This window comes from Chiloscyllium plagiosum, chromosome 12 (assembly GCF_004010195.1).
Source record: "Chiloscyllium plagiosum isolate BGI_BamShark_2017 chromosome 12, ASM401019v2, whole genome shotgun sequence".
Lineage (NCBI taxonomy): Eukaryota > Metazoa > Chordata > Chondrichthyes > Orectolobiformes > Hemiscylliidae > Chiloscyllium > Chiloscyllium plagiosum.
In genome coordinates, this window is record NC_057721.1 from 37,952,820 (window position 1) to 37,976,041 (window position 23,222).

General features: G+C 37.8%; 1 protein-coding gene across 2 annotated transcripts in view; it reads right to left on the reverse strand.

The window, feature by feature from the left end:
• Nucleotides 1-23,222, reverse strand: part of rpgra (retinitis pigmentosa GTPase regulator a) — a 94,703-nt gene that overhangs the window by 44,312 nt on the left and 27,169 nt on the right. For both annotated transcript variants that reach the window (XM_043700829.1, XM_043700830.1), the window contains exons 6-13: nucleotides 20,749-20,898; nucleotides 17,711-17,869; nucleotides 16,655-16,810; nucleotides 13,033-13,157; nucleotides 10,230-10,421; nucleotides 9,063-9,252; nucleotides 7,904-8,010; nucleotides 2,430-2,495 (exon numbers count right to left, since the gene is read on the reverse strand). In XM_043700829.1, coding sequence (XP_043556764.1) covers nucleotides 2,430-2,495; nucleotides 7,904-8,010; nucleotides 9,063-9,252; nucleotides 10,230-10,421; nucleotides 13,033-13,157; nucleotides 16,655-16,810; nucleotides 17,711-17,869; nucleotides 20,749-20,898 — 1,145 coding nt within the window. The remainder of the gene's footprint in view (nucleotides 1-2,429; nucleotides 2,496-7,903; nucleotides 8,011-9,062; nucleotides 9,253-10,229; nucleotides 10,422-13,032; nucleotides 13,158-16,654; nucleotides 16,811-17,710; nucleotides 17,870-20,748; nucleotides 20,899-23,222) is intronic.

The window sequence follows — 23,222 nt, forward strand, 5'->3', positions numbered from 1 at the left end:
ATCACTGCCGTCATCCTCCTCGCCCTCAACATCACTGCCCTCATCCTCCTCGCCCTCAACATCACTGCCCTCACCTTCCTCTTCTTCATCCTCATCTTCCTCAACTTCATCTTGCTCAGATTTATCTTCCTCATTGCTCTCAGCTTTCTCTTTCTCATCCTCACTTTCCTCTTCCTTATCACTACACTCTTCCTCATTATAACTTTCACCTTCCTTTTCATCTTCTCCTCTCTCACATTCCTCATCTTCATTTTCCTCAGTCTCATCATCTTCTCTGATGTGATCTTCATCATCACTCCAATCTTCCTCTTCATTGTTCTCATCTTCTTCATCACTATTATCACTTTCATAGTCTCCATATTTCTTATCCTCACTTTCTGCAGTACCATTTTCTCTACTATTACCTTCCTCAACACAGTCTGCTTGTTTCTCTATTACTTCTGCGTTGATTCCAGCTTTTCTTCTCTCACTTTCAAATGCACCTTCATTATCCCCATCTTCATCACCTCCTGTTCTCCTACTTTCAACTTCTTGGTTAATTCTGTTTCTTTTAGTTTTATGTTGAACAATGTCTTCTGCTTCTTGACTTCGCTCAACATTTATAATTTTATCGGTAGTTGTACTCTCTTCAGTTTGGTCCCAATTGCATTCAGCACTCATATCATCTGTTATGGAATGTCTCTTACTGAAGTTTATATCATCATCTCCAGCAGCTTCATTGTCTTCATTTTCCTCAATTTGCTTTCCTCCCTCTGTATTTGTACTTTCCTCTAATAATGCATCCACTGCAATAGCCCTATTCATTACTTTATTGCCTAATTTCAGAATTTGTTTTTGTAACATATTTTCTTCTCCCATTTCTTCATTTAAAATTCCCTCTAAATCATCTTGTACCTGCTTTTCATAATGTATAAACTTGCTTTTTATTTGTCCCTTTCCCTTCTTTTCTACAAAATAATTACATGGATGATGTTTCATTGATTTATTACCTTTAGGACTATTTCTATTTGTTTTTTTAATGTTATTGTCTGCACTACTATTTCTATGCTTGTTGACATTATTCTTATTTCCTTCTTTGGCTTTCCTGTTGAACATAAATACTCCCTTTCCTGCTGCTCCTTCTCTATGTTTTGGAATGTTTTCATCAGATTGCTTTGTGGACAAAATTGTAGTTGGTTTGGTTTTTCTGTTAATTGTTTTAAGAGGTATTTCAGTTTTGGGGGTTGTATCACCGTGAGACAATTCAAAGGTCGCTTCAAAAGTCTTGCTCGATATTTTGTCGATCCCAGCCATGCCAGAATAGTTTATGGACTTTGGTTTAACAAGTACACCTTTGGCTTGTGCTACATTAATGTCCACTGTACTTTGTTTTTCATTCATTATCCCACTGTCATATGTACCTTGGGAATGTCTTTCTGTGGCTGATAGGTTCAATTTAGCTACAATATTTTCTTTGGCTGTTTTTCCCTCCTTTCTTACAGTTTTACTTGTACATATGGTAAGGTTTTCATCTCCCACTTCTTCAAGCATACTTGTGTGCAAACTTAATCTTGGAGACTGAGCCTGCAGTGGAACCTTTGTAGGCTTTTTAACCTGGAGCTTAATATTATGATCAGTCTTTCTTTGTCCACCCTTACCAGAATTTTCAACTTTCTTCTACTCCAGATGAAAAGCAATGAATGGAAAGGAGAAAAGAAAATTACTAAGAAGTACATTTTAAAATAAATAGAGGCAAACTTAATCCCCACACAGCTTATGAATAGTAAATAATAAACAGAAGAATTAGCATGAAAACAGAGAAAACACAAAATTACATATGGAATGGATTAAATAAAAAAAAGGAAGCTGACAGATTAAGTTAAGATATGTGGTTGTCAATTGAACTGCATAAATGATCTCAAATTGTGCTAAACATGATAATCAACAATAATATAATTCAAAAGCCTCATGAAGGCATCAAAAATACTAATCATACTCTGTCAGAACAAAAAAGTACTTCTCTGCACTAATTTGAGACAATACTAACATACTTTTCTCAATATTCTGAAAAAGGTAGTAAAGGCAAAAAAAATGAAGTTGTTTCTTCAGATGAGTCAGAGAATTTTCCACAAAAGCATCATATTACTGTGTACATCAAGAGTGATGAACACTGAATCTATACATAGTATTTAGCGATTTAAAAAGGCATTTGCAGTATTACATTATTTAAAACCTGTGAATATAAACCTCTAAAAGAATAGCATTTTTAATTGCTTTGTTCTAAACTGTGTGAAGAACTAAACTCCACACAGTGGTTTCACCCTTGGAGGAGTGGTTTTTCTATTCAATAATTGCTTTATGATGAAATAATTTAAATAGACATTTAATCAAAGTTATCTATTAATAACTGATTTCCAAGTTTAGATCAGGAAAATCCACATCGTTCTTACCCGTTCCTTGTGAAGTGGTGATAAGGTCAGAGTCTGATCATGAGGATTCACCATCACTGTATGTGTCTGAAAAGCAAATATTGTACAATAAATTTACATGTACTTCAGCATAATCAGATCATCAATACAAAATTATGACCATCAACAAAATAGATATTCAGAACTTATGTAATCACAGACATATTAAAATTAAGCGTCTAAAAATTAGTTCTACATAGCAATCTGGAACATTCAGAAGTTCCTATTAATTATGTTGTTTTGTTGGATTTTTTTAATGTCAAGGATATCGTACAGGTTCCATGCAAACTTGCCCATACAAACAGTGAACCTATGACCACGCGAAAGGAAACTGCACCCACACTATCACAGCATCTGTAGCCTTGTAAGAGGCTGAATCATTGCTGGTCTTTTTTAATTCAACAGAATGGGCACCACAGTAAGGCCAGCATTTATAGAATCATTGTATCGCTACACTGTGGAAACAGGCCGTTTGGCCACACCATCCCTCTGAAGAGATTGTAGTGATTGGATACAGTTGAGTGTTAATATTATTTTAGAGGATAGTTAAGATTCACCCACCTAAGCTTGATCAGGTATAGCTGCAGACTTCCTTCAAGGATGTTAATATAGTCATACAGTCATAGAGATATACAGCACAGAAACAGACGCTTCTGAACAACTTGTCCATGCTGACCAGGTAGCTAAATAAATCTAGTTCCATTTGCCAGCATTTTGTCCATACCCCTCTAAACCCTTCCTATTCATGTACCCATCCAGATGACTTTTAAATGTTGTAATTGTACCAGCCTCCACCACTTCCTCTGGCAGTTTATTCCATATTTGAACCACCCTCTGCATGAAGACATTGCCCCTTAGATTCCTTTTAAAGCTTTCTACTCTCACCATAAACTATACTCTCCTGTTTTGGACTCCCCCACTCCGGGGAAAAGACCTTGTCTATATACCCTATCCCTGACATTCATGATTTTAGAAGCCTCTATAAAGTCACCTCTCAACCTCTGGTGCTCCAGGGAAAATAGCCCCAGTCTATTCAACTCCTTCCTATACCTCAAACCCCGGCAACATCAGAAAAGTAAATCTGTTCTGAACCCTTTCAAGTTTCATAACGTCCTTCTTATAGCAGGAAAACCAAAATTGCACAGAGTATTTCAATAGTGGCCTAACCAACGTTCTGTTCAGCCACAACATGACCTCTCAACTCTATAGTCAATGCACTGACCAATAAAGGCAAGCATACAAAATGCCATCTTCACTATCTTATCTGCCTATGGCCAATTTCAAGGAACTATGCACCTGCACTGCAAGGTGTCTTTGTTCAGCAACACCCGTCAGGGCCTAAACATTAAGTGTACAAGTCCTGTCCTGATTTGCCTTTCCAAAATACAGAACCTCACATTTATCGAAATTAAATTCCATCCGTCAGTCCTCGGCCCATTAGCCCGACTAATCAAGATCCCATTGTACTGAGATAAGTAATAAAGCACAATATTTATTTTCACAACTGTCTAGTAATGATATGCTACTATACTATACTGATACTAGTAATCACTATTGTGGGATTTGAAATCCAGATCCAAGGATACGTGTGCTGTCAAAAGGACGGGTAGCTGGGCAGAGAAGATGGGCTTGCCTCGTTAGTAATAAATCAAATTAAATCGATAGCAAGTGATGTAGAGGTGGAAAGCGTAGATCTGTCTGGGTAATGTTGAGGAACCTCAAAGGAAAAGGTTTGCAGCTATGTACAGGCATCCTAGCAGTAGTCAGGATGTGAAGAAGAAAATAAAGCAGGAGATAGAAAAGGCATGTAAGAATCATGGTGGACTCAGTATGAAGGTGAACTTGGAAAATCAGGCTGCTTACAGATCTCATGGAAAGAAATTTGTGGAATGTCTGCGAGATGATCTTTAGAAACAGTTTGTGGTACAGCCTATCATGAAACAGGCAATTCTGGATTTTGTGATGTATAATGAGGCAGACTTGATTAGGGACCTTAAGGTGAAGGAACCGTTAGGGGGTTCTCTGCTATTTCCCTCTTCTCCATGATAAATTCTCCTGTCTCCACCTGGAATGGGTCATAGCTTGACTTTTCCTTTAACACCTAAAGAAGTTGTTAGAATCTGTATTTGTTTCTCATTAGCTTGCATTTATATTCCCTTTCACTTTATTGGTTTCTTGGTCATAACTTGCTAGTTCTAAACTGCTTTCAAACCTTATGAATTGTCTTTTAATAATGAGCAAATTTAGCAATAAAGAACAGTCCCCAGTTGATTTATAGGATCAAGTTAGATGCTTAAATCTGTATTACTTAGACTTAAAGTGAAGATGAAGAGTGTGCCATGGCAACAAGTAAAGTGGAAGAGAAACTGCAGCCATATAAGGTGGAAAAGAACAACACAGGTGGTGGGTTGAGTCTGATTTAGCAGTTTAAGGAAAGTTGAGTTTATCTTACCATTACTTTTTGTGTGAAGATGTTACTTCAGTGTTTGCAAGTGGACTAGATGGAGGATTGTAAAGGAATGGAATAAAGAATACAGAATTCTTAGGGCATATGTAGTCACATAAGACTGGACACAGTAAGGCCCCCACATGAAATGCTGAACCCTTTGCATCTTGGACCACAGATAGCATGCTTTGTATACTAAGTGCTATAGCCCTCTTTGTCCACCTCACTATGCTCTTCCATATCAAATGACAAGTCCTGTTGTCATCCTCCTGCATCTTCATTCCTTTCTGTTGAACAGCAGTATGCATTTTACACAGCAGGCCATAATTATTCTGCAGACACTGGCTGATGAGTATTGTATGAATCTCTAAATGTCTCTAAATGTACACATTCCAACTCTCTACCCAATGGCAGCTTTTAACACAACGTATAGGTGACTGCCCTATATACTTCGTGATTTCTTTACTTGACAATCTAAATTGCTGAAATTCAGCTTCTCAGACACATCAAAGATGATGAGCTCCTATGTGGATCCATGAGATAAATAAGAAAATTTGCATGTCCATCTACTGCAGCAAACTCTGCAGCTTTCTTGCAGTTCCCTCTTTACTACCTCTATTGTATCTGCCTTCATCATATCCTCAGGCACTGCATTCAAGATCTTAACCAACAGAACTATTTTCATGAATCCTTTCTGCACTGTGAACTTTTAATCTTGTCCTAGGCAATAAATATTCTGAGGAAATTCATAAGTATCACCCAAATTTCAAACAACAAACTACAACAACTAGTATTTACATATTACCTTTAAACATAATAAAATTTTCCAAGGGGGGATGTAAAGCCAAATTTGACACCAAGTTGCAGAAATAGACATTAAGCGAATGACCAAAAACTTGGCTAGAGATTTAAAGAAGGAAAGAGAGCTATAGAGGTGGAGGTGGAGTTTGAGAGTTAGGACAGCAGTTGAATGCAGGACTGCAATCCAATGGTGGAGTGGTTGGAATTCTTAAAAGGCCAGAAACATGAGCACTGATATCAGATAACTGTTAGGCTGGAGAAGATTACAATGATAAGAGATATAAGACCATACAGATATTTGAAAACAAATAAGTGAAGTTAAAAACTGAGGCATTGCTTAACTGGGGAACAATGCAGCTAAGTGGACACAAGGGCGATTGGTGAACAGGAGTTGGAGCAAGACGGGGCATAATTTTGCATAACCTGAAGTTTATAGAAGGTAGAATATAGAATGTTGAAATAATCAATTAAATTGAAAGAGGTAACTAAAACATGGATGAAGCTTTCAGTCACAGATGATCTGAGGCAGAAACAAAGTCAAGTAGTCTTATAGCAAGTCATTTATCAATGCTTACAAAGATTTGAAGAGTAAAACTTTAAGGAATTAAATGCAAAATTGTCTCTAAATTGTTTTTCCCTGGTGAGTTTTCCTTCCCCTCTTTTTTTTTTCCCCTCAGATGATGAGAGCAAGATGTCCTGTAGTGCCTGACCCAAGTTGCTACATTGGTTTCATCATCTCTACCAGCCTGCTACAATCAATTAGTTTAATTATCCTAGTTTCTACTGATCAGTTGCTCACTGGTGAAATCAGTGTTATTGGGAGAAACACCAAATTTAAGATTAGATTACTTACAGGCCCTTCGGCCCGACTAGTCCACACCGCCCCGCCGAAGCGCAACCCACCCATACCCCTACATTTACCCCTTACCTAACACTACGGGCAATTTAGCATGGCCAATTCACCTGACCTGCACATCTTTGGACTGTGGGAGGAAACCAGAGCACCCGGAGGAAACCCACACAGACACGGGGAGAACGTACAAACTCCACACAGTTAGTCGCCTGAGGCGGGAATTGAACCTGGGTCTCTGGCGCTGTGAGGCAGCAGTGCTAACCACTGTGCCACCGTGCCGCCCATCAAGATTTAATCAAGATTTTTGTTACTATGCATTGATCTGGTAGAAATGCAAACTATACAAAAATGTGTGTTGTTGAACAAGTATTCATACGTGAAACCATTCCAGACCATTCACAAATCACGCAGAATCTTTAGCCCTGGAACAGGGCATTCTGTTTAACCAGAGCTGAAAATATGTTGCTGGAAAAGTGCAGCTGGAAGAAGGGCTCATGCCCGAAATGTTGATTCCCCTGCTCCTTGGATGCTGCCTGACCTGCTGCGCTTTTCCAGCAACACATTTTCAGCTCTGATCTCCAGCATCTGCAGTCCTCACTTTCTCCCATTCTGTTTAACCAGTCCACTCCATATGAACCTGCTCCTACTATAATTGCTTCTTCATATCCTTCTATATTGTTTGTTGTGCAGACATGAAGCCTTTGCCTAAATCTTTCAATGCCATCTGCTTTAACTGTCTTCATGTGATAGCAAGTTTCACAATATCATCACTCTCTGTAAAGAAAGTCTTCTTAAATAAAGTATTTCATCTGTTAGAGATTGAATTATATTCATATTCTTTTGTTCTAGACTCATCCACAAGTGGAAACTGGTCCTTCACACCCACACTGGCAAACTTCGTCATAATTCAAAGAAACATCTATCAAGTGTCCACTTCACCAGAAATAAAACATCCCCAATCTATTCAATTATGCTTGTGCAGTTCAGCTTCTAAATTCCAATAAGACGATTTTAATCACTTTCTCCAGCCCTTCAAGGCTCTCTCTCTAATATGGGGATCAGAACTGCACACAATAGTCCAATAGTGAGCTAATGATGGTGCTTTCTAAATTTAACATTACATCCCTGTTTTATACTCTTATTCCTCTAGAAATGAGCACCAGTACTTTATGAACTTCATTGAGCAAATTTATCTTTATTCCTAGATCATTTTGTTTCGTGACTCAACCTTTTGACTCTTAGCTTCCTTAGTTTTGTAACCAAAATGAACCATCTCATACTTTGGTATATTAAAATACATAAATCATATATTAATCATTACCACCCTAACATTACAATATCCTGGAATGACCTTACCATGTTCAACAAATCACTGGTGTCACCAAGGCCTTTTTCATTTTCATCTTCAGATTGTTCATCAGCAGAACTTTTTTCAACACTTTTGATCTCCTTGATCCCGGAAACTTAAAAAAAAAGATTAATATTTAGTATCAATAATGAATTAAATCAAAGTCAGTATATCGATATATTCCATGTGTACACAAATGTAGAACTAACTTGCAAGTGTAATGTTGCAGTGTATTGGTTATTTGGAAATAACTTTCTCACTAACATACCTTACCAATACTGCAGCACCAAAATAGAGAGGAGTCTGTCACGTTACATTAATTTGATATTTGAAACTTTTATAATTTGGTATGGTCTAGATTTAAAATCATAAAGAGATATAATTTTCTTCACATTCTGCCTCTATTTCCTGAAAAGCTATATGCCTTAAAATGTTCCAGACTTGTCAAAAATTTTCATTTAATTTGGAATATTAGCATTATAGTACATATACAAACACAGCCTTCTGTTCTGAGACAGCTTAATCTCCACGTGATTTAATTTAATCTGCTGCCAAATCAGTTTTGTTTTATGAAGGCTCAAACACATAATACAACATAATAGTTTTGGGTGGACGAGAGACAAGAAAAATATTCCATGTTATCTTAAGATTTAAATGTTTGGATGGCAGAGTAGTGCCTGACCCAAGTTGCCAAATTCGTATGGAAGTCTCATCATCTCTACCAGCCTGCTACAATCAATTGTTTCTATGGATCAGTCGCTCATTGGTGAAATCAGTTGTTGGGAGAACCACCAAATCCAGCTTTTAAAACACATGCCATGTTTTTAAATTCAGCTTAGTTAGCTTTTAATGCCTACATAAGTATCTTTACTTTGATTACTAAATGTTGTAAATGGATCAGACTGTCACACAGACCTACAAAGGAATTTGTTAGCTTTGAATTTGCACTTCAAAACTTAAAAACAAAATGCATACATCTGGTTTTAACATATATTTTGTTTAAATATTAAATGCAGTCACAAGTTTTAAAAAACTGCTTTATTGTTATTGCTGTGGGATTACACTATTTCACAATCTAAGCAAATGGAACTTTGGAATGTGATTCCTAAATTTTCTTTTAATCCTGTAAGTGCATGATTTATGAGTTGCTGCAATATAGTAGATTACCTATGTTGGCAGATGATGATTCTTCATCGATTTGAGCATCATTGACTGGTTTTGAGGCAATGAAGTTTTCTTCAGCAACTTTCATTCCAGGAATTATCTGACCACTAATGGGCAGAGAAGAATTAAGGAGACCAGCTCCAATTGGAGGTAGTGTGTGTACCAACTGGCCAAACTTATCTGGAGACAATTCCTGAAAACAAACTTTTATATATTAAATCTTATATATCTTCACCAAAATCAGGAATTAAAAAGTGGTGGTGTTCTTCCCACCCAATCAACAATTAATTACCAGGTAATTCCCTTTATTTCACTTAATAATAAAGCATAGAACTACTATTATCAAATTTAACTTTCTATCTTAACATTAAAACAACACTCAATGGGTTAAGTTTCATGAATTCAAGCTATTAGCTGAGACACCTCATAATCATAGAAGACACAGAAGGCAATATAAGACAAGGTTCAACAGGCAATGTTCTCTACCATCCTGCACTCCTTTAATGAGAAAGTGAGGTCTGCAGATGCTGGAGATCAGAGCTGAAAATGTGTTGCTGGAAAAGCGCAGCAGGTCAGGCAGCATCCAGGGAACAGGAGAATCGACGTTTCGGGCATAAGCCTTTCCTGAAGAAGGGCTTATGCCCGAAACGTCGATTCTCCTGTTCCCTGGATGCTGCCTGACCTGCTGCGCTTTTCCAGCAACACATTTTCAGCTCTGCACTCCTTTAATGGCCAAACAATTTTAAAAGAACTACATGAAATCTAGATTCAGATTGTGACCTGACTCAAAAGTATAAATTGATAAGAAACTAAAACAGCCAAATCAAAAGCAAGGACGTAGAAATATTAACATCTGAACAAGCAATTCACTCTAACCAACAGTGTTCACCATTTAATTTCTGAGAGTCCTAAACACACTTAGCCATTATTCCATATTCCATCATCCTCTTCTCCCTCATTCACCTATCTAGCACAATCATGAATGTGAACACAGAAGCTGCCTTAAACTCTAATCCTGAAGCATTACAACTCTGAATAGAAAAAGATTCCATTGATCTCTATTCCAAATATTTTGTTCGCAAGCTTGTATTGACAGCACCTTCTTCTAGAATTCTTAATTAACAGAAATAAACTGGAGATTATATATTATAGGACAATGCATGCACATACCCGCTCTCGACGTCTAACACGTGCTGATAATGATCGATGTAATGTACTTGGCACACTCGAATTGCCCAGTGTCATAGAATAAAAATCAGTTAAGTAATTGTCATTTATGTCATCATCTTGAATCATAACATTTTCTGAACCTTTTGGCCTGGGTGTAGCAAGCACAAGCATGTGACATCCTCCACACGCAACCTACAAAAGATATCAAGGAAAACAGTGCCAGTACTTAAATCAGTGACTATAAAGGAAACAATTCTATCAAAGTTGAGAGCAACAATGGCATTTATATTGATAGGCAATTTTCCCCTGGAAATCAAGCTGCAGCAATAAAAATAATATTTTTCCCTGACTTCCTGAAAAGTCATATCTTCTCCTGCACTGGTCTCACCTGACAATTCCAGGGAAGTGTGCCTTGGTCTAAGCATGATTGGAAAGGAATAAATGGGTACGAAGTATATTTCCTACCATTTGTTGTTACTTTATGAGAATCCATTGATTCTTCTTTTAAATGAGTTAATAAAGGTGGTGCCCAGGGTCCAAAAAAAGCTTCCATAAAATCTTGGAAGAACTTTTCAAACACAAGGAAAGCAAAATTCAAAACACTCTGTTGATAGAAGCAGGACCCTTTAAATAGCTCTACACTGATCAGACTTAACCATGGCCAAATTTCGAAGTCAACAGTGAAATAATCAGCATTGCTGCTGATCCCAAAGGAAGGTGCCCACAAACGTATGGCAGCCTCTGTAGTAGGATTTTTACATTTTGTTAACATTCATTTCATTCTTGTGCTAGCTATAGAGGATATTTGCCATGCAGCAAGTGATGGAATTGAGCAGCTAAGCAGCCAAACACCTGGAATTCTCAGATTACAAACCAGGAAGCAAAATGTGCCCATTATAATTTACTTTTTAATCATTTTACAGACAGCAAAATAAAGATTGAATGTATAGATGGGATGAAGGTAAAAGATAAAATAGTAAATTGAAAAAAATAAATGTTAGTTTATGGACATTTTTAATCATTATGCTCCCTGTATTCCTGATGAAGGGCAGTCGACTTTACTGCTCCTCAGATGCTGCCTGAACTGCTGTGCTTTTCCAGCACCACTAATCCAGAATCTGGGGATAGGAGTTCAACTTCCACCTTGGCAGCTGAGGGAATTTAAATTAAATTACTAAATATGGAAGTCAGTCTCTGGAATAAAGTGAAACTTTTGCCACTTGTCAGTGATAATGATCCATGCACTGTTTATTTCAAGGAAGGAAATCTGTCTTCCTTACCCAGTCTGGCCTAAATATGACTCAAGTAAACAGCAATGTGGTTTACTCTGAATTGGTCTAGCAAGCCCTTCAGTTCAAGGGGTGAGCAACAAATGTTGGCCTTGTCAATGATAAACAAAAATAAAGGAAAATAAGGCTTTTATAATGAAACTAAATACAAAAACAGTCAATTCAAGTTAATTTCTGAATCTTCTCCCACCAGATTCTTCCGTTTCACTCCCACTTACTCTCGTATGTTATGAACATCAGCAACATTAACAAATTTGTCAAAAAATTATTATTCCATATCTAATATATCTCACTTTTATTCAGATATAAGGCACAATTAAAATGGCTAACTTTTTAACAATATTAACTTCTGGATAAATGGGGAACAAAGTGCGATAAGTACTGGTAGACTTAGTACTGGTCTGAATGAATGAATCAAAACGTGCCGCAGTAAACCAAGTGCAATAAGTAGAGTTATGAATGAATGAATGGATGGAGACATGATATAGTAAACAAAGAGTGATGAGTAGAGTTAACCCGGTATGAATGAATGAATACGATTCGTTTAAGTGGCTTAATGGAAACATGTGGCTAGCGGAGTGTTCCAAACAAGGTAACAATATAACATTTGGTTAAAAACTAGCTAAGAGCTGTGTTGCCTGGATACAAAAACAAATTCAAATTCGGCCAATCAGTTTAAATTATATCCCAAGATAACAAATTCCAATCAAGTTGAATTTAGTATTTTGACAACATTAAGACCAATGAAACAATCCAATGTTTGGGGTATAAATATTAGACATTTTGAACAGTTTCCCAGAGAGGCAAAGAGCACCAACAAAAACAGAACAATACAGACTGCCCACAGAACTGCTCTCTTAAAAGGTACCTTTATCTATCAAAGACCTGTGAAGCAGAATCCCTAAGAAGAAGAAAAGACAGATGAAAATCTACAGAGGCCACTTGGCTAAGTTGCCTGGTTTTGAAACATGAATATGTTTTTGCAAATCTTAATCGGGATTTTTATCGGACCAGTATTATAGAGAGAAAGGTAAAAGATAGGTTTAGAGAAAGGAGTATAAATAGTTGTAAGTTAATTATTCTCTGTTAAACGTAAAAAAATTAAAGTTGTTAATTTTTACTTTATGTAGTGACTTTTGGATGGTTCTTTGCCTCTCAAATTTTAACAGATTACAGCACGAGGCGAATCTTTTCTATGTTGCTGGTTTAAATTCTCAGAGTGGTTTACTCGGTGTCGTAGCAGCAGGAAAATCAAAAACCCATATTTCAATCAATATATAGTTGTCCAATATAATTATGTGATCAGGTCAAATTGATCACACCATTAATGACAGTCCTGTAGTCAAACTTTACCTCACTTTTGCAGAGGGAAAATTGCTCTCCCCATAATCAGTTAAAGTTTGAAAGTTCAAAACTCTCCTAATTCATATCGACAGGATTTGGCATTTTGCACAATTAAGTTAACATTTAATAGAATCCTTGTGAGGATATAGGATATTGCGTTAAATACTTACTGATTGGACCATGAACTTCAAAAATCTAGAGCAAAGTGTAGGTTTAAATTGATTAGTAAAATTCTCTTCTCCAAGTCCCAGCTTGCCATGCCGTCCATCTCCAAAGGTATACAAAAGGCCATTGCCTATCAGTAAAATATAAGTAATGATAAAATTACATTTGAAGCATATCTTCGTACAATGTCTGGACTGACTGTTCTATTTGGTTTTCAAGGTACCTCAGAAATTTCAGCTGTGCTCAGCGCTGATATCAAGTCCAATTCTGTCCTTCTACATACAAATCTTAATTATGCAATACAGACCAGGATTAAACGCAACTCCTTTGCTATCACTGTGCTAGTTAACTGTGCACAGAATGAAATATAATCTTCTCACCTTCTCCCAGACTTTGGACAATTAAACAACAACCATCACAACATGCAGATTGATAAATCCAGTTTGTAAACATAACAAAGTAAAGCCTAAGTTGTTAGCAGATCAACACAGCAGATATGAATACGCAACATGTAATTTATAACTTCTTGACTCTCAACTGCATGATTCTTTACCACACCTCCTAATAATACTAAAACTGGATTACAATCCAGAATACAGACCTTTCTTGCAAAGTTACACAGATTTGGAGCCCTCAAGTTTTGAAGTCTATTAAATAAACAGGACACATTTAAGAAACACCACAAATTGCAATTATATTTGGTGATAAGGTAAAAGGATCTCATTCAATTCCGTTTACTCAGCTCCATAGGAGGGCATGCCTGCTATAGGAGAAAGTGAGGACTGCAGATGCTGGAGACTTCTTCAGGAATGAGGCTAATTTTAAGCCTCATTCCTGAAGAAGGGCTTATGCCCGAAACGTTGATTCTCCTGTTCCTTGGATGCTGCCTGACCTGCTGCGCTTTTCCAGCAACACATTTTCAGCTCATGCCTGCTATTGCAAACATAACTTCAGGTTTTGTAGATTTGTCATTCATCAGTCAAAACAGGCAATGCTACCTAGTTGGTTTTGGCTTGACAGACTTAAAAGACACAAATGAATTAAGTCCTGATTTCAAGAATCTTTTCTGGCTAAATGCAGTGTTGAGAGTTAGGAGCTGGAAAAGCACCAGCAGATCAAGCAGCAGCTGAGGAGTAGGAGAATCGACATTTCGGGCGTAAACCATTGATCAGGAATTAGGTTAAACGCAATACAAAACAAGCAGTTAGTCGTCATGAAATTTACAGGCGGGCTCTCCAGTAACAAGTCTCACATCTTGAAAGATTTACTGTGGCTATTTTCCAATTATGGTCAGATGTGGATTTGTTTCACAATAAATTTACCAATGCAGCCTAACCACAGAGTCCTTCCACGTCTCTTCTTTATTAAAAGACCTGTTAAACGTTTGGCAAATAGACTATTGCTGCTGGACTTTCAGAAAGCCTTTGATAAGGTCCCACATAGGAGATTAGTGAGCAAAATTAGGGCACATGGTATTGGGGGCAAGACACTGGCTTGGATTGAAAAGTGGCTGACTGCCAGGAAGCAAAGAGCAGTGATAAATGGGTCCCTTTCGGAATGGCAGGCGGTGACCAGTAGGGGACCACAAGGTTCGGTGCTGGGACCGCAGCTGTTTACAATATACATCAATGATATAGATGAAGGCATCAAAAGTAATATTAGTAAATTTGCTGATGACACAAAGCTGGGTGGCAGGGTGAAATGTGAGGAGGATGTTATGAGAATACAGGTTGACTTGGACAGGCTAGGTGAGTGGACAGATGCATGGCAAATGCAGTTTCATGTGGATAAATGTGTGGTTATCTACTTTGGTGGCAAGAACAGGAAGGCAGATTACTATCTAAATGGAGTCAAGTTAGGTAAAGGGGAAGTAGGCAGTGAAAAAAGCTATTAGCATGCTGTTTCTATTCAACGGTATATTTCATGTTTGGACCACATCATTTGAAGAATTATGCATCATCAACAAACTATTTTACTAAATGTACTTAAAATGGAAAGCCATCCAACTTTATTTACGGAAGAAAGTAAATGCATTGGAGACAGATCAGAGAAGGTTTACTAGATTAATATTTGGAATGACAAGGTTTACTTAGGAGGAAAGCTTGCATCCACTAGAGTTTTGAAGAATAAGAGCTGACTTAATTATAACATATAAGATTCTGAGAGGACTTGAAGGGTAGAAATGGAGAGGATGCTTCCTCTTCTGGAAAAATCCAGAATTAGGGGTCATGGCTTAAAAATCAGGGGTCACCCATGTTTAACAAGAAATTGGGCTAATTCTTTTTCTCTCAGTGTCATGAGTCTTTGGGATTCGCTTCCTGAAAAGATGTTGAAAGCAGAATCGTTAAGCTAGAGTTGAATAGATTCTCATTGATCAAAGGGAAGAAGAGGTTATCAGGGAAATGTGGATTTGAGGTTACAATCAGATTACAATGCTAAATCAAGCTTCAAGGGTTGAATGGACTACCCCTGCTTCTAATACGTATGTTCGAGTGTACAATCATATATAATGTGTCACGTAGAATAGTGAACAACATCAGAAAGCAGCAACCGTAAAGCACAACTGTGCACATTTGGCTAGAAAGTTGACAATGAAAAGGAGCAATTATTTGTCAGACATACACAACAGCAAACAGAATCAGGAGGAAAGAGTGAATAGTGGTCAGGATAAGGAAAGGAATAAGCTACAAGCTGCATCTCAAACTGATTCCCAGATGGAACAATCAATGATGAGAGACAGCAAGGCAGAATTTATTACTTAAATTGATCATTTGAAATGTATGTTTTTTTCTGTTTACATGTTAACACTGAGGAATGCTTTAGGCATTGAACAGAAAGTTAAAATGGAGGCAACATTAAAAGTTGGCCCCACTTGGTGTCTGGCACACATTTCTCTCCCCTTCCCCCACACATTCACTCTTTCACCTTTTCAGAGCTCGAGTGGAATAGAGTAACAGTTGAGTCATAACATTTTTAATGTTGTTAATAAATATATATTTTTATCATGTGTTTGGGTATAATATTAATACATTATTGAAAGCTTAATTTTCATATGCACAATGTCAGAACGTCAAAATAATGTCAGAAATTAAACAAAATTCTTCATCTAGAGGTTTGCCCCAAAATTTGTTTAACAATAAATGTTGGAACACAAGCAACTAAAATAATTTAACAAAGGAAGACATCTGCAATTTATTAACTGTGCACTCAGGTCAAATTTGGAGATGGATGGTGCACCAAAGTTAAGCATTGAAGCTCACAGATGTTTGTCATTTATTTGTTGGACAAGTGTATGCATATGGATTAATTTTAAAACTTTCTCTGGGGAAGATTTGCTCAAAGGAAATGCTGTCAGCTTTCATCACAGTTTCCAAAGTCAGTCTGTTTAGGAAGTGCTCCCTCTAGTGTTGTGCTGATAACAACCCATAAAATCTCCTTCAATATAAACTTTGGCAAAATCTCTATTGCTGAATCAGAAAGTTGTAGTTAATGTCCAGTACATATTTCTATTGTAATAATGAACTATTGCATATATTTTCAGGGCTTTCTGGGAAAACAACAAACCACCATAAAATATAGTTTAATTCAGGTGTACACTTCTGAACGCCAACTCAAAAATTTACATACTTGTCACTGCAGCAGTATGATTCTCTCCACATGAAATAAATCGTACATTTTTCTTCTTCAACTGTTCTACCACTTTTGGCAGTGAGGATTCAAAAATGAATGTGCCATGTCCTAACTGGCCAAACTGACCAAAGCCAAATGCATATACTTCCTCTTCTGTAGAAAGACCACACAGAAGATATGAGCTGAAGCTGATAATGTGTCAAAATTTACCAACAAATATGACAGTTGCAATTCTTAGCTCTTATTACCAATAAAATCTTGTGGTGAAGAATCAATGTGCTCACATATATTAAATACATACAATTTTTTGAAATTTTGCAAATGGAAACGTACATTGGCAGATCTTTCAAAACAGAACTAAGAATTAGCAATCTCATCAGAATGGAATCAGAAACATTTAATCCATAATTAATGAAATAAATATGTAGAATTCCACTTTTTGTTTATAAACTTGAATACCTACATATCATTATAACACAATGCTAAGATTTTTATTTAAAGGGCATTCAGGTAAACCAAAATTGGGATCACTGCAAATAACAAGGTGAAAACAATTATTCATAATGTCAATCTCAAACTAAATATGAATCAATTTTCATCAATTCTAATACTTTAATAGATGCACATAGAATGGAAGATTTGAAAGTTCATCCATATTCCAAAATGTCATATGGCTTCAATGCTTTTTACCTTCACTTGTAATTGCGAGTACAGATATCCCCCACTTTTTGAAAGTTCACTTTATGCCACTTCGCTTTTACGAAAGACCTATATTGGTACCTGTTTTTGCTAACCAAAACAAATCCAAAAAGGATTTTCACTTTTATGAAAAAAAGAGCAGAATTTTTCCCATGTATATTAATGCTTCTTCACTTTACACCTTTTCAGCTTACAAAAGATTTCAGAAGAATGCTCCACTTTCGGATAGTGGGGGATACCTTAATGTATTTGGGTCTATTTTAAAGCCAATTATGAGTAACTTGCATATCATATCATCAGTGTGTGATTTTGACACCAATCTTTGAAATCCATTTTGAAGAACTGTAAACACACCTGCAAGAACAATGGTATGATCTCCCCCACAGGAAACTTGGATGATCTTTCCTGAAATACCAGTAACAAGCTGTGGGATTCGGTGATTTATTGGCTGATCAAGTGGTAATCCCAGCTTTCCATTGTCAGATTCTCCAAAGGTGTAGAGTTGTCCATCATCTGTGGGAATCATACATAAATATGTTGTGGTAATTCAGCCACTGATGATTCTGTATGTTAGCATAAGAAACAAAAGAAATAGGAGCAAACATATGCTTCTCAGCCCCTCAAATCTGCCCCACCATTCAATACGATCATGGCTACTCTGCCCAGGCTTCAGCCTCTTTATGTTCTGGCACATCGTAATTCTCCAAAATCTTTCTGTCTCCTCTTTAAATACTTAGTGATCGAGCCTCCTCAACCTTCTGAGGTAGAGAATTCTAGACATTTATTCCGGTAGAAGAAAATCTGTCACACATTAGTTTTAATTGAGGGGAGTCATCTCTCTTGCTATGTTTGAATCAAAGCTATAGTGAAATCAGGAATTGAGTGGGCCTGGTTGAATCCAAACAGAGCATCTAAGCAAGTACTGCTTGATAGTATTGTTAATAATTTCCTGCTGTTGATGGATAGAAGGCCATTAGGGTGGTAATTGGCTGGATTGGATTTATGCTGTTAGTGTTGTAACCAGTCAGCCAGGTTAGAGGCATGGCAAGTTCTGGAGCTCATGTCTTCATTCCGATTTGTTTTAGTTTAGTTTAGAAAGACATCATGCGTCGACGCAGTCTTGGTGTCCTGTACTGTTTTTTGTATTTTTGTATATAAGTATTATGGTAACTAGAATGTTGTCAGATCCAATAGCCTTTGCACTATCAATGCTTTTAGCCACTTCTTGATATTGTGTGGAGTGAATGGTATTGGCAGAATACTGGCATCTGAGATGCAGGGGATTTTCAGACAGGCCAGGATGGATCATCTTCTTGGCAGACTGCCTGAAGATTGTTGCAAATGTTTAGGTCTGTCTTTTAAACTGATGTGCTGGGTTCCCCAATCTTTGAGGATGGGAATACATCTGGAGGGGACTTGTTTAATTGTCCACCATTATTCAACATTATAATAAGTCTGCAGATTTTAGATCTGATCATTTAGTTGGGAAGTCACTTAGACCTGTCCATCAGATTCAGCTTGAATACAAATCTACTTTGGAACATAATGGGCAGAAATAATTTGCAATGAAGTAAGGGATTTGACAAAGAAAAATGGTGAAACAAACAAACAAAGGAATTTTATGCAAGTGCTGCGAATTGTTTTTGACTCTAAATCACAATCACAGAAAATAACTAAAATTGAGCAGATCTATAGAAGAATATAATTACTTGCATCTTAAACTAATTTTAAAAGATGGTACTTAAACTGAGAGGTCTACATCTTTCAACGTTCCTAAGCCAAATGAATATTTTTTACTCCCAATGTGATAGTTTATTTTAATAAATATTTTGTCTTACTGAGATTGGAAAAGTAGTGCTTTTCCAGTAATTTCTTTAGAAGCCATGCATCCTTTATGTAGTGCAACAGAAAGTCTACTAGTATTGAAAAATTGGAAATTGAGACAATAAATCTTATGAAAATTACATTATATTTGCCAACAGTTAAACAGTCTTTCCTTGCCCAATCTGAGGGTCATTTGAAATTAATTTTCCACTCATCTTTAAGAAAGAGAGTTGCCACAGAGTAGGTAATTAATCCTTTCTCAAATCTTTGCTGACACCACTTTGGAGCTAAATGCACCCTTGAATCTCCATGCTTTCATCTGGAGAAGATTATCTCCTCTGTGACTCAGAGATGGTTCAACTGAGATTTTCATATGTTTGTCATTTGACCACCAGCTCATTCCTGACCACCAGACCAGCTAGGATAAAAAAGCTTTTTCAGTTACAGTTCATTCTGCAGTGCTCTAAAATATATCACTGAAACGTTAATAAAATCAAGCCATACTTTGCAACAAACTACAACCAACAGCATACATAAACATGTTTTTCAGATACCTACATCAATGGATACAGCAATAAAATATATAATGTATAAAACATAATAATGACAGTGGTTTAAATCACTGACAACAATAAATGCATTCCATGACATGGGCTTAAAAATTTAAATCATGAAGACATGTTAGATAGATCATGCTCTATCCCTGGATACAAGGGATTAAGAAGTGATTTAATTGAGGTAATTAAGAACATTAAAGGATCTTTTAGAGTAGATAATTTCTGTGAGATAGGCACACAATTTCTCTGGGATGGTCTTGTGATGTAGTGGAACCGTCCCTATCTCTGAGCCAGTAGGCTCATGCATCACCTGCCGTGGAAGTATGCCACAACATATCCAAATAGGCTGATTGCAAATTCACATAGTTCCTCTCGTGAACAATCCTAGAAAAGGGACGGCATGGTGACTCAGTGGTTTGCACTGCTGCTTCACAGCACCAGGGACCCAGGTTCGATTCCAGCCTTGGGCTGTGTGGAATTTGCACATTTTTCCCGTGTCTGCGTGGATTTCCTCCGGGTGCCCCGGTTTCCTCTCACAATCCAAAGAGAGGTAAGGTGAATTAGCCATTCTAAATTGCCCATAGTGCTACGTGCATTAGTCAGAGAGAAATGGGTCTAGGTAGGTTACTCTTCAGTGGATTTGTTGGGCCAAAAGGTCTGTTTCCACACGGTAGGGAATCTTAAAAAAAACAAGGGGATAGTACCTTAAATTAGATCTTCACCATTCAATGGTCATGTTAGAAAGCTGTTATTTATGTAAAGGATTGTGCAAATCTGGAACTCTCTCCCCAGAAAAAATTGAGTCTTATCAATTGCAAATTTCAGTACAGCGTGATACATTTTTCTTATACAAGGCTATTTAAATAGAGTTCAGATGCATTTCAGACATGATTTAACTGAATGGCTTGAGGGATAAGTGGCCGAATCCTTCGCTAGGCTCTTGCACAAGTATGGCTAATAACCAAGAAAATCAGCAGAAAACCCGGAATTTGCATTTTTTTTTAAAAGTACCTGTTACAAAGGCAGAATGGTAATATCCACAGGAAACCCAGCTGATCGGTTTTCCAACATCTACTTGCTGCGGTACACTGGCATTGTTTTTAGTATCAAGACCAATTTGTCCTTCAGAATTGTCACCCCACATAAAGAGTTTCCCATTCTCTAAAAAATATGTTCAATGAAACAAGAAACAAAGAAAAAAGTGAAAGCATTTCCTCAATATTAAATACAATAATAAAAAAAATGCACAATGTTTACACTAGCGCATTCAATACACTTACATGTACTTTATTGAGGAAGTAAAAACAGGAAATAGGGAAATAATTATTGCAGTAAACAGACAATTTTGCAGTGAAAATTAAATTGTTTAGACTGCTTGTACGGAATGAGCTGCCAGAAGAAGTGGTGGAGGCTGGTACAATTGCAACATTTAAGAGGCATTTGGATGGGTATATGAATAGGAAGGGTTTGGAGGGATATGGGCCGGGTGCTGGCAGGCGGGACTAGATTGGGTTGGGATATCTGGTCGGCATGGACGGGTTGGACTGAAGGGTCTGTTTCCGTGCTGTACATCTCTGACTCTATGACTTCTCAGTCACTGGAACATTTTGACCTAAGTTTTAAGCAGTAGACAACAGAAATAGTGTTGACCACCTGTTTGAGCAGCTTTCAGAGAGTCGCAATATTATCAGTAAGCTGCATGGCTGTACATTCCCTAGGAAGTTCCATGCATGTTGATTAGCATACTGACATGTGAACTCTTGCATGAAGACTTCACTGCCACATGTGGACCTCGGAGGCACAGAGTTATAAAGGATTAAGGGAAATGGAGGAGACGAGAGTGTTTTATCTAGATCAGATAAAATGGGAATTTGAGTTCATATGGACGGGTTACAAGGGGTGCATAAGGGCAAGAGCTGACATTGAAGGACATGCTGAGTGAAAGTCATAGAGATGTACAGCATGGAAACATACCCTTCAGTCCAACCCGTCCATGCTGACCAGATATCCAAACCCAATCTAGCCCCACCTGCCAACAGCTGGCCCATATCCCTCCAAACCCTTCCTATTCATATCACCATCCAAATGCCTCTTAAATGTTGCAATTGTACCAGCCTCCACCATTTCCTCTGGCAGCTCATTCCATACACGTACCACCCTCTGCGTGAAAAAGTTGCCCCTTAGGTCTCTATTATATCTTGCCCCTCTCACCCTAAACCTATGCCCTCTAGTTCTGGATTCCCTGACCCTAGAGAAAACACTTTGTCTATTTATCCTATCCACACCCTCATAATTTTGTAAACTTCTATGAGGTCACCCCTCAACCTCCGACTCTCCAGGGAAAACAGCCCCAGCCTCTCCCTGTAGCTCAAATCGTCCAGCCCTGGCAACATCCTTGTAAGTCTTTTCTGAACCCTTCCAAGTTTCACAATATCTTTCCGATAGGAAGGAGACCAGAATTGCACACACTATTCCGACAATGGCCTAACCAATGTCCTATACAGCTGCAACATGACCTCCCAACTCCTGTACTCAATACTCTGACCAATAAAGGAAAGCAGACCAAACGCCTTCTTCACTGTCCTATCTACCTGCGACTCCACTTTCAAGGAGCTATGAACCTGCAATCCAAGGTCTCTTTGTTCAGCAACACTCCCTAGGACCTTACCATTAAGTGCATAAATGCTGCTAATATTTGCTTTCCCAAAATGCAGCACCTCGCAATTATCTGAATTAAACTCCATCTGCCACTTCTCAGCCCATTGGCCCATCTGGTCAAGATCCTGTTGTAATCGGAGGTAACCCTCTTCGCTGTCCACTACACCTCCAATTTTGGTATCATCTGCAAATTTACTAACTGTACTTCTTATGCTCACATCCAAATCATTTATGTAAATGACAAAAAGGAGAGGACCCAGCACCGATCCTCGTGGCACTCCACTGGTCACAGGCCTCCAGTCTGAAAAACAACCCTCCACCACCACCCTCTGTCTTCTACCTTTGAGCCAATTCTGTATCCAAATGGCTAGTTCTCCCTGTATTCCATGAGATCTAACCTTGCTAATCAGTCTCCCACGGGGAACCTTGTCAAACACCTTACTGAAGTCTATATAGATCACATCTACCGCTCTGCCCTCATCAATCCTCTTTGTGAGACATGATTTCCCACGCACAGAGCCATGTTGACTATCCCTAATCAGTCCTTACCTTTCCAAATACATGTACATCCTGTCCCTCAGAATTCCCTCCAATAACTTGCCCACCCCCCACCAACGTCAGGCTCACTGGTCTGCAGTTCCCTGGCTAGTCCTTACCACCCTTCTTAAACAGTGGCACCACTTTGCCAACCTCCAGTCTTCCAGCACCTCACCTGTGACTATCGATGATAAAAATATCTCAGCAAGAGGCCCAGCAATCACTTCTCTAGCTTCCCACAGAGTTCTCGGGTACACCAGATCAAGTTTCAGCACTTCCTCCTCTGTAAT